Genomic DNA, 20,685 nt, shown 5'->3' on the forward strand with positions numbered 1-20,685 from the left:
CTGCGCCACCAGGGCTGCTGCTTATAATTGTAGGTGCAAAACTGGCAATGAAATACCAGTGAGCAATCCAACAGCGTATTAAAAAGAATCATAAACCATGACCATGTGGGGTTTATTTTCAGGACTATAGGATATTAAAACAGTGGAAATTTTTATCAAAATAATACCCCACATAAATAGAACAAAGGAATAAAACCATCTGTGGATGAAGAAAAAGCATATGGTAAGACCCAACACCCTTGATTTCTTGATTGAAATACTAAAAATTAGAATAGAAGGGAAATTCTTCAGCATGATTCAGGACATAGTAAAAGCCAACATTATACAATGAAGAAAGAGCTTTCCTTTTTAAATAGGGAGCAAGACAAGGTGTCCAGTCACCACTTCTATTCAATATTGTATTAGCAGTCATAGCCAATAAGACAAGAAAAAGAAATAAAAGGCATTCATAATGTAAAAGAAGCCCCAATGAGTCTACAAGAAAGCTTATAGAGCTAGTAGACCTATGGTCAACAATCCATTGAGGGTCTATATATCAGCTATTGAGAACTCTAAATGGGAAATTAAGGAAATAATTCCATTTATAATAGCATCTAAGAACATAAAATACCTGGGAATAAATGTATCCAGGAACATAAAGGACCTATACAATGAAAATTATGAAACACTACAGAAAATCAATTAAAGAAAATATAAATAGAAAGGTGTTCCTGTGTCATAATTTGGAAGACTCAATATTGTGAAGATGTCAGTATTACCCAAAGTGATCTATAGATTAAATACAATGCTGATCAGAATTCTAATAGGCTTTTTACAGAAATGGAAAAAACATTCCTAAACTTTATATGGAAGGGCAAGATTCCAAATAGTTGAAGCACTGCTGAAAGAGAACAAAGTTGAACTCCACTTCCTGATTTTAATATATACTATGCAACTGCAATAATCAAAATAGCCTGGTGTTTGTATAATAACAGACACATAGAGTAATGATATAGAGTTGAGAATCCAGAAATAAACTCACAGCTATGGTCAACTGACTTTTGACAAGAATGCTAAGTCCATTCCATGGGGAAGAGACTAAATGATGTTAGGAAAACTAGATTTCCATGTGTAGAAAAATAGAACAGACACTTTAGGCAACTCACCCCCCAAAATGTTTTTAATTAATTAAGAACCCAAATGTATAAACAAACTAAAACCATAAAACTCTTAGAAGAAAATACACAGGTATTAATGTCTGACCTAGCTTTTAACCATGACTTACAAACACAAATACCAAAAGACAATATAGTAAATGGAACTTCATAAACATTTAAACTTTTGTTCATCTACAACTACCAGAAAAAGTGAAAAGACAAACTAGAAGAATGTTTTCAGCAACCACATATATCCAAGAAGACATATGTAAATATAAACTTCCACATCTTAGCAACAAGTAGACAAATGAACCAGTCATAACATGGGCAAAGGACTTAACAGATTTCACTAAAGAGGACTTTCAGATGGTCACCAAATACAAGAAATGCTGCTCATTATTATGCGTGGCAAATGAAAACACACGAGATATTATTTCACTCCCACTAGAATAGCATAGGAGTCCTGGTGGAGTAGTGATTTACAAGGTGGGTTTCTAACTGCCAGGCCAGCATTTCAAAACCACCAGTCACTAGACAGGAGCAAGATGAAACTTTCTACTCCTGTAAAGAGTGACAGTCTCAGAAACCCACTGTGAGTCAGAATTGACTTGATGGCAGTGAGTGAGAATGGCTTAGATGAAAAACGATAACAACCCAATCTAGAAAGTAACATGCATTAGTGAGATGTCGGGAAACTAGAACGCTTATCCATTGCTAGTGAGCATGCAGAATGGTTCAGCTATTGTGAAAAACTGGCATTTTCTTAAAAACTAAAACTACCATGTGACACAGCAAATATATTCCTAAGTAAGTATCCAAAAGACTAAAACACAGACTGAAAAGGACAGTATACTAATATTCATTGCTGCACTATTTACAGTACCCCAAGATCATCTTAACCTACATTTTCATCAGCAGATAAATAGATAAACAAAATATAGTACATACGTACCACGGAATACTACTCAGCCAGTAGGAGACATGAAGTCTTGATACATGCTGCAATATGGAAGGAGCTTGAAGACTTGTGTCTAACGTAATGAGTTTTTTCACAAAAGGACGAATACCTCTGATTTAAAAGACAAACAGGCCAAAAGAACTCGTGAGTTCATACTGTTAAACAAATGGGATGAGAAGAGGAAACTTAAAAAAAAAAACAGTAAAATACCAGATAATAAATGTAAACAAAATTGGTAAAGGCTTTTTGTTCCTGTTCTTAGATCACCATTTTGCAGTCATCATAGTAATAACTGATTCAGGAAAGAGTCATAAAAGAATACTAAAACTATTGGGTAAATGTGTTGAGGGAACATGATAATTTCACAGCCTCAAGGCAACTCCTTCCAGATTGCTCACTAATTACAAAGGAGAAACAGTAACATGAGAAAAATCTGGCAGTTACCATCTTCATGAAGTAATCAAAGTTACTAATTATAATGGTGCAAACTGGCACGAGGTACTTCCAGATGATGCACTGAAAAGGAAATAGCATCATTTATGAAGCATTACTGCCATAAATGAGCAACCAGAGTCAAATCATGAGAAAACAAGCAGAACAATTCCCCTCAGGTTCTACAAAATTCCTGTCCTGTATGCTTCAGAAAACGTTACAGGACGGACAAACAAAACCTGAAGGAACTATTCCATACTAAAGGACAGCTGTTTGTAAAGTTTTCAAATCCAGAGTTTCTTACTAAGCATTTGTTTGTGTGGTAGTACACGAAGTATTGTAGCAATGAAGACAGTGTGAGGGGAGTCAAGTGGATGGTGATCACAGAATCGCTGACTCAACCGTCTCTTGGTAATAAGCTACTTCTTGAATGCTACTTTGATAGCTCATTTTTACTTAAAAATGAAACAACCTTTTTAATTATTTAGATAAAAGTTTATAGAGAAAATTAACCAAACTCACTGCCATTGAATTAATTCCAACTCATAATAGCTCTATAGGGGAACTCCTGTGGGTTTCCCAGGCTGTAAATCTTTCTGGGAGCTGAAAACCTCATCTTGCTCTCTCAGAGTGGCTGGTGGGTTCAGACCACCACTGGTGTGGTCAGCAGGTAACCACTGTGCCACCAGCACTCCCACAGAGTAAATGAGTTTCCCACTTAACAATTTAAATACATTTCTTGACATTGATTGCAATCCCCACAATGAAATGAATAGGGCACCTCCCTCTTCCTCCCTGTTTCCTGTTTCCATTGCCCTTTCCCTTCCTGCCTTCTGTGCTCTGTCTCTGAGCAAATGCTGCTCTTTTGGTCTCGTGCTGTCTGAATGTCGGAAGGATTTTGTACCTCCCTGTTACTGTTACTATTGGCCTGGGGGAAGAACCCTGGTGGCATAGTGGCTATGTATTGGGAAGCTCCTCCCTGCATAGAATTTTTACATTTACAACGTATGTATGCAATGGATAGTGATCTAAATCTCACTGACATAAAGTTGTTTGCAACTCATAGTTACACTACAGGGTCCCCTGTGGGTTTCCCAGACTAAATCTTTATTGGAGTAGATTTAAATCACTGTACACTGTATACATTATACTGTTTAAAGAATTTTTTGAACCATCATCTTCCTCTTTGTTTTACTACTGCATCATATTGTAAATGTAAAAATTCTATGCAGGGAGGAGCTGCTTGTAGTGGACTGAGTAGAAGAATCAATCCAAGCATTTGTTTTTCTAATAGATTTCAGTAGAAATTACTATTAAGTTGAAGGAGGAATAAGAACCTAGTGCTTTTTTTAAGTAAATAATTTAAAAATCAGCAAAAATATTGTATATGTTATGTTACATAATTCAACTATATCTCTTTTTCCATAATAGTAAGAGATTCAATTGAAAATAAAGATAAGCTATTTGAAGCTAAGTTCAGCTTGCTTTGTTAATAATTAGTATATTAAAACTTAGAAATTTACAGTCCTGTAATATTGAATTAGTCATTAATATTTGAGGCCATAAAATTTTCTGTTATAGTTTGTAGGATGTTACATTCAAAAGACAACAGTAATCATTCACAGAATATTCACTATGTGCCAGCCTCTGTGATAATTTATAATGATCATATTTAAGACTCACTATGACCTATGAAGAGTTCATGAACTTTCTTTTTAAAACATGGCATTTGAGAAGAGTAGCATGCTCAAGATAATACAACTAGTAAATGGTAGAACCAAGCGCTGACCCTAGATCTGTATGCTCATTATACCAGAAAGCAGTAACTGGAATGGTGCATTGCATAACATAGAACCATGCCCAAAGAGACCTTTTACAGAATATCTAACTTTTCTCATGACTCCTGTAGTCACAAATTGTGGTCTATCATATTTCTTTAAAGGAAAAAATGTTTTTACTCCATTGCAGTTATTTTTAAATATATGCTCTGTGTCAGCAAGAAGACCAAGTCCTTACCTGATACAACTTGTTATATTGAAGGGAGATGAACTGTCAATAAATCAACAAAAATCTATTTGTGTTTGTACAGATCTATTTGTTATATAAGCTAGTTGTAACTGTGTAATTATCTAAATTACAATTATCTAAATGAGTAGTCACAAAAACTAACTTGTGGAATAATCAAAACACAATACAGAAAAAAATCTATGAAAGATTTTTATTGTTTATCTAAATTCCATACAGCCATAGAATGTTACCAGGGTGGAAATGTCACAAAGACACAAAGTTATTTTCCAAAGAAAAGGACCATTGGAAATTATTTGGATGAGGCAAATGAATGATCTTTTTATCATAGCTTAACTTCCCTAGTCGGTTCAACCATTTCCTTCATTTTGTTTTAGATATCCTTAAACGAATACCTTGATTCTCTTTTTAATTGCCATATTATTTCCTTAATCTTGATCGGTGTCACTACCAGGTAGATTATGGAGTCATCCAAATGATATTAACAACATTGTCCTTTTTACCAAGGGAAAATGAAATTGGTGCTTTGGAATACTGCATACTGGACTAAATTTTAAATTGCAACAATTATACTTACTAATTCAACAGATATAAAATCAATGTGCCATGGAAAGAACCTTTGGAAATCTCATTACTTATTTATGTACCACCACCCCCCTTTGTTTAGTTCTGTTTTCTAGACTTTTCCAGAGACATTGGTGATTTTTTTTCCCTAGTTAAAAAATTTTTTTAAGTATTGTCATAGTAACATTTAAGTAAAAATTCTGATATTCTCTGTTTTCAGCCAAAATCCATGAGAAAAAAACTGGGAGAGTAATACAGAATACCCTAATTCGGTTACTTAACCGAAACAGTATCACTTTCATATAACTACCCTTTAAGTATCAACTTGTTCAATTTAGTAACCAAAATCCAGGGAGAGGGTCAACTACAGAAGAAGGAAACACTGAAAAGTTGCTTGTGTAGTTGAAGAAGTGAGGTGGAAGAATTTCCCAAAATGCAGACAGCTACAGTAGCTCTTAGCCAGTTCTGTGAGCCTCAACTGTGACTTGTATTTCATAAGAAAGATGCTTGTTTATGTTTTACTGACTGAATAGGCATTCAGCTGTGGACTATCACACACTGTGGCTAGCCTAGAAAAGAATGGGAATTCCAGACAATTGTGCCCATATGGAACCTCTGCATTGATCAGTTGTGTAAAAGAAGAAGGGAATACTGTGTGGTTTTTAAAAAATCAAGAAAAATCTGCATCAGAGTTGTATCCTCTCACTATTCTTACTCAATCTGTATTGTTGTTGCTGTTAGGTGCCATCTAGTCACTTCCAACTTAAAGTGACCTTATGCACAACAGAACAAAATACCACCTGGTCCTACACCATTCTCACAATTGTTCTTATCTTTGAGTCCATTATTACAGTCACTGTGTCCGTCTATCTCACCGAGAAATTTCCTCTTTTTTCACTACCCCTCCACTTTCCCAAACATGATGTCCTTCAGAGACTAGTCTCTCCTGACGGCATGTCCAAAGTACATGGGACGAACTCTTGCCATCCTTGCCTCTAGGGTGCATTCTGGCTGTACTTACTTCTGAGACAGATATTGAAGGCCCATGGTACTTACAATAATCTTTAAAAAGCACCATACTTCATATGCATCAATTTTCTTTGGTCTTCCTTATTCAATCTGTATGCTGATCAAATAATCAGACAGCTGGATTATAAGGAGAATGTGGTAATAGGGCTAGAGGGAGGCTTATTAACAACCTGCAATATGCAGATGACAGAATCTTGTTTGCTGAAAGTGAGGAGGGTTTGAAGCATTTGCTGATGAAGGTCAATGATTATAGCCTTCAGTATGGATTACAACTCAGTGTAAAGAAAAACAAAATCCTCACAACTAGACCAATAGTTAACATCATGACAGACTTCAAGGATTTCATTTTTCTTAGATCCACAATCAGTGCTCATGAGGTACAGTTGAAGCAGCAGTCAAGAAATCAAAGGACACGTTACATTAGGTTAGTCTGCACAAAAGTTCTTTATAAAGTGTTGAAACAAGAATGTTACTTTGCAGACTAACGTGTGCCTGACCAAAATCATGATTTTCAGTTGCTTCATGTGCTGTGAAAGTTGGATGTTGAATAAGGAAGACCAAAGAAGAATCAATGCATTTAAGTATGATGCTGGTGAAAAATGTTGAAAGTACCACGGGCTGCCAGAAGAACAAATAAGAGTGTCTTAGAAGAACTACAGCCAGAATACTAGTTAGAGGTGAGGAGGGTGAGACTTCATCGCATATATTTTGGACATGTTATCAGGAGAGATTAGTTTTGGGGAAGAGACATCATGTTTGCTAAAGTAGATGGGCAGTGTAAAAGAGGAAGGCTCTACATGAGATGGATTGACACAGTAACTGTAACAATGAGCTCAAGCATAAGAACAGTTGTGAGGATGGTGGTGTTTCGTGCTGTTGTACCTAGGGGCATTCTGAGTTGGAATTGACTATGGCATCTAACAACATTAAAGCAAATCATTTAGATGGAACCTTTTGTCAGGAAAAGTATACTTGAAGAACAGTAAGCAAGAAGCCTCCTCTAGATGCTTTGTTATACATTGAGATATATTCTGCACATAGGGAAACACCCAAATTTTAAGTATATGCATACAACATAATGTTATTTGACATATGTACCGCACTGCAGATCAAGATACAGAAAATTACTGGCTTAGAAATTTTCTTTATGTACCTTTCTAATCAGTGTATACCCCAAAGCTAACGGCTGTTCTAACTTCTAAGCCATGGTATTTTCAGTTGCCTCCTATGCATGTGAAAGTTGGACATTGAATGAGGAAGACTGAAGGAGAATTGGTGCATATGAATTGTGGTGCTGAGTGCTCAGAGGACAAGCAAATAAATCTTGGCAGAGGTATGGCCAGATTGCCCCTTAGAGGTGAGTCGTTGTCGTTGTCTGGAGAAACCAGTCCCTGGAGAAGGGGATCATGCTTGGTAAAGTAGGGGGCAGTGAAAGAAAAGACGGCCCTCAAGGAGACGGATTGACGCAGAGGTTGCCACAGTGGGCTTAAGCACAGGAACAATTGTAAGGATGGCGTAGGACCGGGCAGAGTTTTGTTCTGTTGTGCACAGGGCCCCTGTGGGTGAGAACCTACTTGATGCCACCTAACAACAGCAACGACGTCCTTTAGATTAGTTACATGGTCTTTATGTAAGTAGACAATATGTATTCTTACATTTGGCTTCATTTGATATATATTTTTAGATTCTTTTATGTTGTTTATATCAGTTCTTTTTACTACTATGTAATATTTTGTTGTGTGAATATAATACAATTTACTCATTTTTTGTTAGTGGATATTTAGGGTTTTAACATTCAGTCTTATGGTAATATAAACCTATATATAAACACAATTGCCATGTCAACTTTTTGTGTGTATATAATTCAGTGCCACCAAGTTGACATTTAGTGACACTAAGTGATACTAGTATACAACTGTTAGCCACTATCTGCTCCTCTATGTTTTGTTCTAAGACTTTTGTGGTTTTCTTTTTTTTTTTTACTTCGGTCACTAAGCAACTTTAAGTTAATTAATTTTCATATACATGATTGGAAATTGAGTCCAGCTTTTATAACATCTGCATGTAGAAATCCAATTGTCATTGCAGCATGTATTCATGACTGTTCTTTCCCCATTGAATGTTTTTGTTTTTTCTCTGGACTCTCAATTCTATTCTGTTGGTTTTTATATATCTGCGGTTGTAATGTATGAAACTATTTTGATTATTATAGCTTTTTTTTTTTTTGCTCCCCAAAGGGAGTGCACCATTCCTGGAGATACTGCAATATAGGTCGATGTATGGAGTGGACGGAGCAAGCTCCTAGTCCATTTCCTAATTCCAAAAATCCATTTAATGTATTATCCTCGGATAGAGAACATATTAGATATTAAACTGATAAGAACAGATACTATACTTGATCTTAGCCAAAAGGCCGAGAAACAATGATTATCAAAGCTTTGTGTAGTACATTTTGAAATCATAAAATGTAAGTCCTCCTACATTGTTCTCTTTCAAGCTTGCTTTGGCAGTTCAGGGCCTCTCACCGTTATATAGAAATGTGAGGATAGACCTACCCATTTCTTAAAAGAAAGCTGTTGGAATTTTTATCATGGTTATATTGAATCTGTCGGTAGCTGTGAGTAATATTGTGGTCTTCATAATATTAAGTCTTCCACTCATGACAGCAGAATGTCCTTTCATATACTTAGAGGTCCTTTGATTTCTTTTAGCAACATTGTCTAATTTTTCAGCAAAATGTTTTTTCATTTCTCTGGATAAATGTATTCTTCGCTGTTTTACTATGTCTGATACAAACCCATATATACTTTTTCCACATGTGATGAGATGGATTAAAATAAATGTTTATCTACATTCTCGTGTAACCTTGAAAAAACAGTTTGGTAACTTGCCAAAACATTTGAATCAAGAAGTTCCAACTCAGTGAAATTCTATTACATGCTTGAGAGACTCTTAAAACTGTAGTAAAGTGATGTGACTATGAACATCTAATTAGAGGATACAGAAGGTACATTGACCTTCTTATTCTAATCCCATTACTATTTTGATGGCCTCAGTCTTCACTTCAGACATGGCCACATGAGGAAGCCTGTCCTTTTGTTAAACCTATTTTCCACTTACTCTGCTGGTGTTCTAATGTTAAATGACTTGTCCTTTTATTTATGTTTTTATTTAAAATAAGTATTTAAATACATTATCCCGCTGATGTCTCAATTTTTAGTAATTTTATTTTCATTTGTTTTGATTATTGAAACTCACCAGTAGCTTCTGCATTTTCCACCCTAGGCTTATACTCGAGTCAATCAGTTTTTCTGGTTTCCCAGGTAATAATTAGGTATCTCAGCTTATACTCGGGTGGGCTTATATTCGAGTATATATGGTAATTTAGTTGTTGTGGGGCTGTCCCATCAGTTCTGACTCTTCCTGGCCTCAGGTTCAGCAGAACAAAGCACTGCCTGGTCCTGTGCCATCCTAACAGCTGTTGTTATGTTTGAACCTGTTGTTGTAGCTACTAGGTCAATCCATCTTGTTGAAGGTTTTCTTTTCTTGTTCCTCTTTTTTATCAAGCATGACCCCTTTTCCAGAGACTAGTCATGAGATGAAGTCTTGTCATACTTGCTTCTAAGGAGCATTCTGACAGTATTTCTGCCAAGACAGATGTGGTGGGGTTTTTGGCAGTTCAAGGTACTTTCAATATTCTTATCCAGCACCATAGTTCAAATGCATCGATTCTTCTTTGGTCTTCCTATTCCTGTCCAGTTTTTACATGCATGTGAGGCAATTGAAAACACTATTGCTTGGGTCAGTCTTAGTCCTCAAAGTAACATTATTGCCTTTCAACATTGTAAGAGGTTTTTGATCTCTTGACTGCTGCATCCATGAACACGGAGTATGGATCCAAGCAAGATGAAATCCTTTACAACTGCAATATTTTCTTCATTTATCATGATATTACCTATTTGTCCGGTTGTGAGGATTTTTGTTTCCGTACAGTACGTTGTATTCCATACTGAAGGCTGCAAGTCCTCACTTTCAACAAGTGAGGTTGTTAGGTTTCTCTCTCCAGCCTAAATCTCAGCCTTGGTCCTTAGCTCCACGCGAGAAAGATTTCATGCCGAAGCCGGGCTCGTGATCCAAGTGAATTTAATGAAAGTTCAAAGAAGCATCAGGTTTTACGCGGCACCCATAGGATTCCTTTGACCATGCGGCCTGGCAGAGACTGCCCCAGGTCACGCAAGGATCTCTCTCCTCCCACGAAGACCACCAGACCGCCCAAGCAAGACAAGACCAAGAGCCCAAGAGCCCAAGAGCGCGCCTCTCCCTTCAGGTCCCTCCTTTTCAAGGGTTCCCGGGGGAGGTGTGGTGAATGACCCCAGGTCGATCCCATTGGCTGAATTGCAATCACCCGGCCCAGGTGGGCTGCTCCAGGTGTAACGCCCATCCAAGCCCACCGGCGGGAAAATCCAGCTTTTGTCTTTTGCTGGCTCTCCTGGGCATGCGTAATGGACTTCCCAATTCCCTAGGCTAAGCTACCTAACAAGGTGTGTCACCTACCTATCACAGGTTGTTAATACGCCTCCTCCAATCCTTACACCTTATTTTTCATATAGCCTAGCTTCTCTGATTATTTCCTCCTCATACAGATTGAGTCAGTATAGTGAGAGAAATGGCATACAGATTGAGTCAGTATAGTGAGAGAAATGCTTGGCACATTTAGTGCTTAGTAAATATTGTTAAGAAGGGAATAGGGTAATTATCAGAAAAACACAAATCAAAACCACAAGGAAATACCACTTTACCTCCATTTGGCCCTCTGTTGGGTGCCATCAAGTCAATTCTGACTATAGTAATTGCTTATGACAGAGCAAAGGAAGCCCTGGTGGCATAATGGTTATGCAGTAGACTGCTAACTGAAAGGTCAGCAGTTCAAAAACAGCTGCTCCATGGGAGAAAGATAAATCTTTCTACTCCTATGAAGAGTTCAGTCCCAGAAACTCTGAAGGGCTGTTTTACTTGTCCTATAGAATCGCTGTGAGTGACATCCACCTGATGGCAGTGAGTGAGCTTATGACAGAGTAGTGCTGCCTCATAGGTTTTCTGAGGTAGTTACTGGGCTGGGATGTTTTCTTGATATCCAATTACTCCTTGATATAAAGCTCTTTCTTTCATATATGAGTGTCACTGGATTTGTTTCTCTAGTCAACCCAGCCTAACACATTATGGTACCGGGGAGTGGAGTACCAGAAAAACATATCATAAAGATGGAGAGTGGATGCTTATTTGCCCTCTGCCTAATGGTAGTATTTCTTTGGCTAGCCAGAGGTCAGATACACCCATACTGTCTACTCGATTTTTTTTTTTCTGGAAAGGATATGGGAAATTAAAATTTTGATTGTCTTCTTTGGTTGTTGTCTTTAGTTATTGTTTGAACTGGTGAAAATGAATGTGATAAATGTAAAATTTGAGCTCAGTGGGCAAAATGGCCCCTTGAACTCTGAAACCATGCTGCATAGTCAAATGCTTGGCAGAAGCCCCACCTTGGCTTGATGCAGCCAGAGGCCTAAGGCCATATTGCATATGAGTAGGATAGTTTAGATAAGATAAGGATTGAACTTGAACATTTTGAGAATTGAGTTTAAGATCTGGCTATACCATGTTTATACTGATTTCTTGTTGTTGATATAATGTATGATAGAAATAATTATTGGGAAGTGTGAATAGTTTGTAAGCCCTCTGCTTTGAACATAAAATGAAATCTTTAAATGGGTATAGGACAGCCTGCAAAGAAGGCTCTGAAAAGATAAGCCCCACCCAGTGCCTTGAGTGCTCTGGATGTTTGCATTTGAAAAGATTTGCTCAGAGAACTGTCCACAGACTGAAGAAAGAAAAAGGAGCCATTTGGCCTTTTGAATTTTGAGCTAATTGTTTGTTCCTGAAGCTGGAAAAAAGTTGGAGCCTTGAAGAACCTCTCCTCCCCAATAGTGAAAGTTAAAAAGAGCCTGTGGACAGCCTGAAAAGCTCTTTAGGTGACCACCTGGATCCACTTGTTGAGTAGAAGTGGGAGAAAGCAGCAGTAGAAAGATGGGTTGAGTCTGACCACTGATACTTGTGGACCTGGTTCACAGGGACTAGAGGAGAAGACAAAGGAGGATTGGCTAGTCTGAAGTTTAAGAGTTATGTAGAACTTGACCCTATGGCATTGACCCTAGGGTTGTTGAGAATTTGTGTTGGGGTCCATGATCCAAAGGAGAGACAACCAGTGGGCACCCTGGGGAGGCTAAGCAAGGCAGTCCACATTGAGTTGACCAGAACCTGACCAGATGAAGATTGAGTCTGTGAATTGGTGCATACTGCTTCTGACTTTATGGAAGGTCTATCCTGATTTGACTTTGCTTATGGATTCCAACTGGAATGAAGATTCTTCACATCAAAGAACATGCTTGTCTCCTCAGAGCATTGGGTTGATTTAAGTGGGATTGGGTTGATATAAGTGGGCAGTACAGAAATTGGATACCCAAACTGGGAAGGATAAAGGCATGAAGTAGCTGGTTTATAAACTTTTGTTTGGGGAGAATATTTTGATAGTATTATGGTATAGGTGTTCACTTAACTAAAATTGTTAGTCATGGGATATTTTTGTTTAGTTCACATATAGAATATTATGTTTAAATAAGGCTGGCACATTTTGAGTTATATGCCTTTTAGTTTTATCTTGTTAGGCACAAATATGATTTTAATATTGTCTTTGTTTTAAAAATTATGTACAGCTAAAGAGTGGTGTAAAAGTGTCAAGTTGACAAGGGGTGGTCTATGGTAGTTACATAATTACATGTCAACTTGAAGTGTAGAGGTGGAGTCTAGCCTGTTAATCAGGTCACACAACCTGATGGTGCCTCCCTGTGGGTGTGACCTCATAAGAATGATCCTGGGAACCCTTCCCACTTCTCTCTGCCTTCACCTTCATGCCTGCGAGTCATTCTAAGATCTGCGTGAGCCCTGTGATGCATCCACCGCCATTGAATCCACAACATTTTGCACCCACCACCTTGTGATCTTCCTGCATTTTGCATCATTGCTTATGGCTTCATGAGTCCACGGAGGGGTTTATGGACTAGTATTGGACTTATGAAGTAGTATTGGACTTAACAGACCTGATTTGGACTGGGCTGGGATGTTTTTTTGATATACAATTACTCCCTGGAATAAAACTCTGTCATACCCATATATATATACATGTCACTGGATTTGTTTCTTTAGTCAGTCCAGCCTAACACAGTTTCCTAGGCTTTTGAAGGGGGCAGCTGGCCAGGTATTCAGACTGCCAACCTATATTTAGCAGCCAAATACTTAAGCACTATGCCACCAGGAATCGTTTCACCTCCCAAAAGGTAGCTATAAGACAATAACAAGATTTACAAACTTTATTCTCCCTGAAACCCAGTGCTCTGACTTATTTACTGTCTTCTGGCCATTCTGGTCTTCCCCAGGAAATTTAATGCTAATTGTTTTTATTTGTTTTAATTTCAGTGGTAGGAATGGGATCCTGGTGCTTCCACATGACTCTGAAATATGAAATGCAGGTTAGTAATGACAAAATTGACTAAATGCTTTTCTCTCTTAATCCAGACTCAAGAAAAGAACTATATGATAATATTGAGACAAGGAAATGGGGGCGGGGGGAGGAAAGGAGGGCCACTTTGTAGTCTTTGGAGTTTTTACTTCAGACCAAAGGATCCAAATTTAGTAACGAAGGAAGCAGATCTTATTCATTGAAGAGACAACCTGAAAGCAGAATAGCTTTTTGATCACCTTTGTGCAGGCATGTGCAACTTTAGTATCAGAGTAGAGTTACATTGAGACATCTGTAAAAGACATAACTGGTTTACTAAAGCAATGAAGTCTTATTCTTAAATGACCACATTCCTTCATGTCTTATGTAATTCATTTTAATGAGCTCTAGCTAGCCAAGTAATAGAACCGTAAAAGAATTTTTATCAGCTATCTTTGCTTAAGGAGGTCATATGTGTAGCCCTCAGTCTTTTAATCGTTTGGTTTCTCATCACTAGAACACTATTGTCCAGTGAAAATGTAATATGAATGTATATAATTAAAATTTTCTAATACCCATATTAAATAATTAAAATTGTTATAGTAAAGTAAAAAGAAGTAGATGGAATTAATTTTAATATTAAATCCAGTATTTTCAACATATCATGTCAACATATCAATATTAAAATTATTGACATATTTTTCATGTTTGTTTGTTTTTTCACAAATAGCCCTTGAAATTCAGTATTTCATACTTATAACATAATTTGGATTAGGCTTTCTTCAAATAATCAATAGTCATATATTTTTACAACTTTAGAAGGAGCTATATCCAAATACAAAGGAAAACCCAACCCTGTGTCATCAAGTCAGTTCTAACTCCAAGCAACCTGCTAGGATAGAGTACAACTGCTGGATATAATCCTCAAGGCTGTCACTTGTACATCTTTCCTCACAGAGTGGCTGGTGGATTCAATCTGCCAGTCTTTCTGTTAGAAGTCCAGCACTTAACACACTGTGCCACCAGGGCTCATCACCATATACTGAGTTACTAATGATAACTACAATAAACATCTAAGAATCAATTCTTTGGATTAATTATGACATTCAACACAAATTGACAAAAAGTGTTACCTAGTCTGTGTGTGCTGTGCTTGACTTTGAGAATACAAGAATGAACACAATGGTCTAGTCATCCATCAAGCATGGAACATGTATTTTCATACTGTCTAGCTGGGGGAAACAGGTTTATAAACAGTGATAGAGTATGAAATTTATTTTTTTAATATATAAATTATGTACTATGGCAGCATGGCGGAACTTAGAAGGATCTGTAACATTTAAAGACAACCGAATCTGAAGGTATGGAAGGACATACCAGGTTTGCACCATGACTAAACAAAAGTAAGGACTTACTACAATTTGTGGCAAATCAACACTTTTATAAGCTTTAAAAATGAGGCAGGTGCAGTCTATCCCAGAGTTGGGTATCAGAGCTTGAGAGAGTTGGACTATATGGCAAACGTTTTTTCCACTCAGGTTAGGGAGGTGGCTGGCACATGACTGGAATCTGTGTGTGCACATTTTATAGGGGCAGCTTTGTTCTGGTCTCAGCCCTAGAAAGGTGACTTTTCATGGCAGAGTGGCCCAGTGCATGGTATGGGAGAATGGGTGGCTGAGAAGGCCACCCAGTGTGGACACCTCATGGGGGAGGAAGACTTCTTCTGGAGAGAGTGGAATGTTGGTTATGCACAGGGGAATTGCTCAGAGAAGTTCATCTTTCAAGGATAATGGAAGCCACATTTCTTATTATAAATAGTTACAAATATAGGAAATATGAAAGCAAGCATGAATCCTGTGGTGATAAATTGAAGCTGGAGATATCAGTGTAGACTCATGTTTTTAATATATACATAGGGGCTTCAAAAATGCCATTATCTTTGAATTTCTATTTTGGCTATCATGACTGTGGACACTCATGCTGAAGGTTTTGTTTGTGTGGACGTATGGTTTCATACATTTGAGTATACACTTAGGCTAGGGGTAGGATCTTAGTCCCTCCGCCTACAATGCTTTTCTCTCAGGTCATTACACATGTGGCCATTGAACCTCCTTAGTTCAAATATTGCCTGCTCAAGAGACGCCTTCCCTGACATCTTTATTGTAATTAAAGCAGTCTCTCTAACAAGTGACCGTTACCTTATTTCATGATTTCTATAGCACCTGTTGTCATTTAAAGTTACCTTGTTTGTGCTCTTCTCCAATTAGAATGTAAACTCATTAAGAGGAAAGAGCTCATATGTTTTATTTCCATTTATTTATTTATTTAATCTATTTTATTTACCATTCGATCTTTAGCAATTGTAACATTGTTGGCACATAGTATGCATAATACATACAAGAATGAATGAAAGAAAGAGAAAGGCAGGCTAGCAGGCAGGTAGGTTGGTCTGTCGATTATCAGTCAGACATTTAACCACATGAGTGAATGATTAAAATTATACATTGAAATATTGAATGTATTTATCTCAGTTTATGGGCAATTATATTTCTTTTTCTCTGAACTTCCACATTTCCTAAATCTTCTACAATAAAATGTGAATAACTTCTATAGGAGAAATACATGTTTGTGTTTGTTTTAAAGCAGAGGCTCAAAGGAACTTTTAAAAAAATACTTATACTAATGAGCCAATCAGAATAAATTTCATCTTAAAGCATTAATTTAGTTTTGAGTTTTAGTTATGTAGCAGAATATAGTATTTTCCAAAGATGCTTGTATCAATAGATCAATGTAAAGAAAAGTCCTTATAGCCAGATCAATATTGTGAAAAATGGAAAAAAGTTTGAAGTCACCTTGGATTTAATTTTATTTGGCTACACATTCAATGCTCACAGAAGGAGCAGTCAAGAGATTGAATGATGTATTGCATTATGCAACACTATTGCACAAGACTTCTTTAAAGTTTTGGAGAGCAAGGATGTCATTTTGAAGACTAAGATTTGCGTGATCCAAGCCATGGTATTTCAGTCACTTTATATGCATGTGAAAGTTGGGCATTGAATAAGGAAGACTAAGGAAGAATCGATGAGTTTGGATGATGGTGCTGGCAAAGAATATTCAAAGTGCCATAGACTGCCAAAAGAACAAACAACTCTGCCCTGGAAAAAGTACAACCAAGATGCTCCTTGGATGCAAAGATGATAAGGCTTTGTTTTGAGTCATTTGAACATGTTATCAGAAGGGGCCTGTTCCTGATAAACAACATCATGATTGGTAGAGGGTCAGAGGAAAAGACGACCCTTGATGCTATGGATTGATGGAGTGACTGCAACAATGAGCTCAAACATAACAATGATTGTGTGAATGCCCCAGGACCAGGCAATATTACATTCTGTTGTACAAGTGGGCGCTATGAGTTGGAACTTAATAACAACCTACATGCCTGCTTACAATGTGGTTTGACTTCTCAAGAGGTAGTGGAAGGTGGGGGTGGAGGGCCAAGTCTCTTCTCCTTGAATCTGGGCAGGACTGTGACTGTGGTGGACATGAAGCTATATAATTTCCAAGGCAGAATCATTAAAGGCAAAGCATCTTTCACCTAGTCCTCCTGGAACATTTAACCCTTGAAACCTAAGTACTGATGGTGTTGCCATATGGAAAGGTCATATATAGGTGTCTGACCACAGTTTGTGCTGAGATTCCAGACTTCTACCAGCATCCACTGTCAAGCATGTAAGTGAATGAATAGGTGACTTCAGTCCCCAGACTTTGAGCTGCTTCAACTAATGCTGCTGTAGATGTTGATTTAAGCCACTCTGTTTGAGTATTTGCTACACAATAGATCCCCAGAAAACTTTATAAAACATATATCCTGATTCTATGTATTCATTATTCTCTGATATTTCCTTAACACAAATTGTCTAAGACTTAAAATGTATAGTCTTAAGGATCATTCTGCTCTCCCTATTATACTATTCCTGGCAGTTATTGCTGGTCTGTGCCATCTATGAAGAAACAACTGGTTAATGGATTGAGACAAGCTGTCAGGGGGAAAATAAGCATCTAATGAAGGAGGGGCTAGGCTCCCCTACTTTGTGCTGATCAGATCTTGACAATATTGCATGGAGTTCTGAGGACTGACCTGGCATCTATTGGAAAGAGATACCAGCATGAGGAAGGATCTAGGAATATTTAACTTGAATAAGAAAAGACTTGCTCAGGTAGCCCCACTCTGTTGCTATACATATCAATCTCTTTCAGTGGTCTGTGTATTTATTCTTTGGCTGTCCCATATTTTTTTAAAAAAATCATTTTATTAGGGGCTCCTATAACTCATCACAGTCCATATACATGTCCATTATGTCAAGCACATTTGTACATGTTGCCATCATAATTCTCAAAACATTTGCTTTCTACTTGAGCCCTTGGTATCAGATCCTCATTTTTCCCCTCTCCTTCCTCACTACCCACTCACGAACCCTTTATAATTTATAAATTATTATTTTGTCTTAGAGTGTCCAACGTCTCCCTTCACCCACTTTTCTATTGTCCATCCCCCAGGGAGGAATTTTTATGTAGATCCTTGTAATCAGTTCTCCCTCTTTCCCTCACCTTCCCTCCACCCTCCAGATTGCAACACTCTCAGCACTGGTCCTGAAGGGATCATCCGTCCTAGATTCCCTGTGTTTCTAGTTCTTATCTGTACCAGTGTACATCCTCTGGTCTAGCCAGATTTGTAAGGTAGAATTGGGATCATGATAGTGGGAGAGAGGAAGGAGTAAAGCAGTAGAGGAAAGTTGTGTGTTTAATCATTGCTACACTGCACCCTGACTGACTCATCTCCTCCCTGCAACCCTTCTGTAAGGGGATATACAGTTGCCTACAGATAGGCTTTGGGTCTCCATTCTGCACTCCCCCTCATTCACAATGATATGATTTTTTGTTCCTGTGCTTGATGTCTGATCCCATCGATACCTCGTGATCACACAGGCTGGTGTGCTTCTTCCATGTGGGCTTTGTTGCTTCTGAGCTAGATTGTCACTTGTTTATCTTCAAGCCTTTAAGACCCCAGACACTATATCTTTTGATAACCAGACACGATCAGCCTTCTTCACGACATTTGCTTATGTGCCCGCTTTGTCTTCAGCAATCGTGCCGGGAAGGTGAGCATCATCCAGTTTAACACCGTGGCAAAGCACTAAGGGTGTGCAACAGAACAGAAAGGGGAGCAGAGCAAGGAAGTCCTGAGGGAATACCAAAAATAGACTTTGGACCTAGGGCATGGTACCCCATCAGACTGACCAGAAAATACTCCTAAAGGTCAACAAACAGATCTTGAACTATTTACAGGCTTTTCTTTCTTTTTTTTTTGTCATTGTTTTTTTGGTTGTTGTTTTGTTTTCTTTTGTTGCTTTGTTTTGCTCTGTCTTGTTTTGTGCATGTTATTATCTCCGCAGGTCTGTCTAAATAAGATAGGCTGAATGAACAACCTGGAGGAGAAAACAATGGGACCGGCAGTTCCAGGGGGACATGGGAGCTGGGGATGTGGGGGGAAAGGAAGTGGTGTTAGCAAACCCAGGGACAAGGAAACAACAAGTGATCCAAATCAGTGGTGAGTAGGATGTAGGAGGCCTGGTAGGGCTTGATCAAGGGCAATGTAACTAAGAGGAATTACTGAAACCCATATGAAGGCAGAGCATGATAGTGGGACAAGAGGAAAGTAAAAGGAAATAGAGGAAAGGACTAGGAGGCAAAGGACATTTATAGAGGTCTAAATGTCCCGTATTTTTTAATGTTCTTCTGGCCCCACCACCCTACCCTCTCTCCCATGAACAACCCTTGTTCATCCTTTAAAGTCTCAGCCAAAGTGCCATCTCTTCTAGGAAGCCCTCTCCAATCCAACAGTCGGCTTCTGTATCTCTCATGTGTTCTTTCATAGCACCCAGGGCTTTTCTGTCTCCGCCCTTATTAGTGTTAGCGTCTAAATATATCTATGGATCTGACTCCTCCAGCTGAATGTGTGTCCTCTCTCATAAGAGCAGGAACTCTCTGGTTGATCTTGTTATATGCCAGGCTTACTTAATGGGTTGTCACAGAGCACTATGTAAATGTTTTGTGAATCAACATCGGAAAGGTTGGCATGCTAAAAATGGATCAGGTTTCTTCTGTGTGACCCTAATAGTGTAGAAGATAGATATCTTGCTCAATATGTGAAGGAATTTTCTGAGCCTGTAGATATTAAGGACTCCCTAGGAAATACTGGGTTCTCGGTCATGTGAGGTTGGACAAGCAATTTAACTAGTTCAGAAAACTTTATGGGCTACCTGAGCAACAGGTATACATAGATAAAGATGACACAGCCCTTTCCTCAAAGAGTCGACAGTTTAGGATTGAAGACACTGTGCTAGAGAATGATTGATAGAGGTTTATGCAGGGTTGGGCTATCCAAAGAATGAACAAATCTGTCTTGGAAGAAGTGCAGTCAGAATGCTCTTTAGAAGCGAGGATGGCAAGACTTTGTATTATTTTGGTCAAGTTACCAGGAGGAACATCCTGGAGAAGGACGTCATGCATCGTAAAGTGAGTGTCAGCACAAAAGAGGAAGATCCTCAACAAGATGGATGAATACACCCTCAACTAGATGGACAGTACAGTAACTACAATAGGGGACTCAAACATGACTGGGATTATAAGGGCAGTGCAGGACCAGACAGTGTTTTGTTCTGTTGTAGGTTGGGTTGTTATGAGTCAGAACGAACTTAAAAGCGTCTAACCAAACTGAACACTAAACTCACTGCCATCAAGTCAATGCTGATTCCCAGCAACCCCACTAGTGGGTTTCTGACACTGTAACTGCACAGGAACAGAAAGCCTAGTCTTTCTCCCTCGGAACCGTTGGTGGTCTCAAACTGCTAACCATGTGGATCACAACCCAACATGTAACCACTATACCGCTAAGTCTCCTACAACAAATGGGAATAGGAAGTGAAGTA

The 20,685-nt window shown here is 38.3% G+C and overlaps 1 protein-coding gene and 1 non-coding gene across 2 annotated transcripts in view; one reads left to right on the forward strand and one right to left on the reverse strand.

The window, feature by feature from the left end:
* The window catches only part of ACER3 (alkaline ceramidase 3), a 130,029-nt gene that overhangs the window by 61,788 nt on the left and 47,556 nt on the right, over nt 1-20,685 (forward strand). The window contains exon 3 of the mRNA XM_075546323.1: nt 13,672-13,724. Coding sequence (XP_075402438.1) covers nt 13,672-13,724 — 53 coding nt within the window. The remainder of the gene's footprint in view (nt 1-13,671; nt 13,725-20,685) is intronic.
* LOC142447384 (U2 spliceosomal RNA) lies at nt 8,380-8,569 on the reverse strand. The gene has a single exon (XR_012784112.1). It is a non-coding gene; the product is annotated as a U2 spliceosomal RNA (small nuclear RNA).

Source organism: Tenrec ecaudatus, chromosome 4 (assembly GCF_050624435.1).
Source record: "Tenrec ecaudatus isolate mTenEca1 chromosome 4, mTenEca1.hap1, whole genome shotgun sequence".
In the NCBI taxonomy this organism is placed as follows: domain Eukaryota; kingdom Metazoa; phylum Chordata; class Mammalia; order Afrosoricida; family Tenrecidae; genus Tenrec; species Tenrec ecaudatus.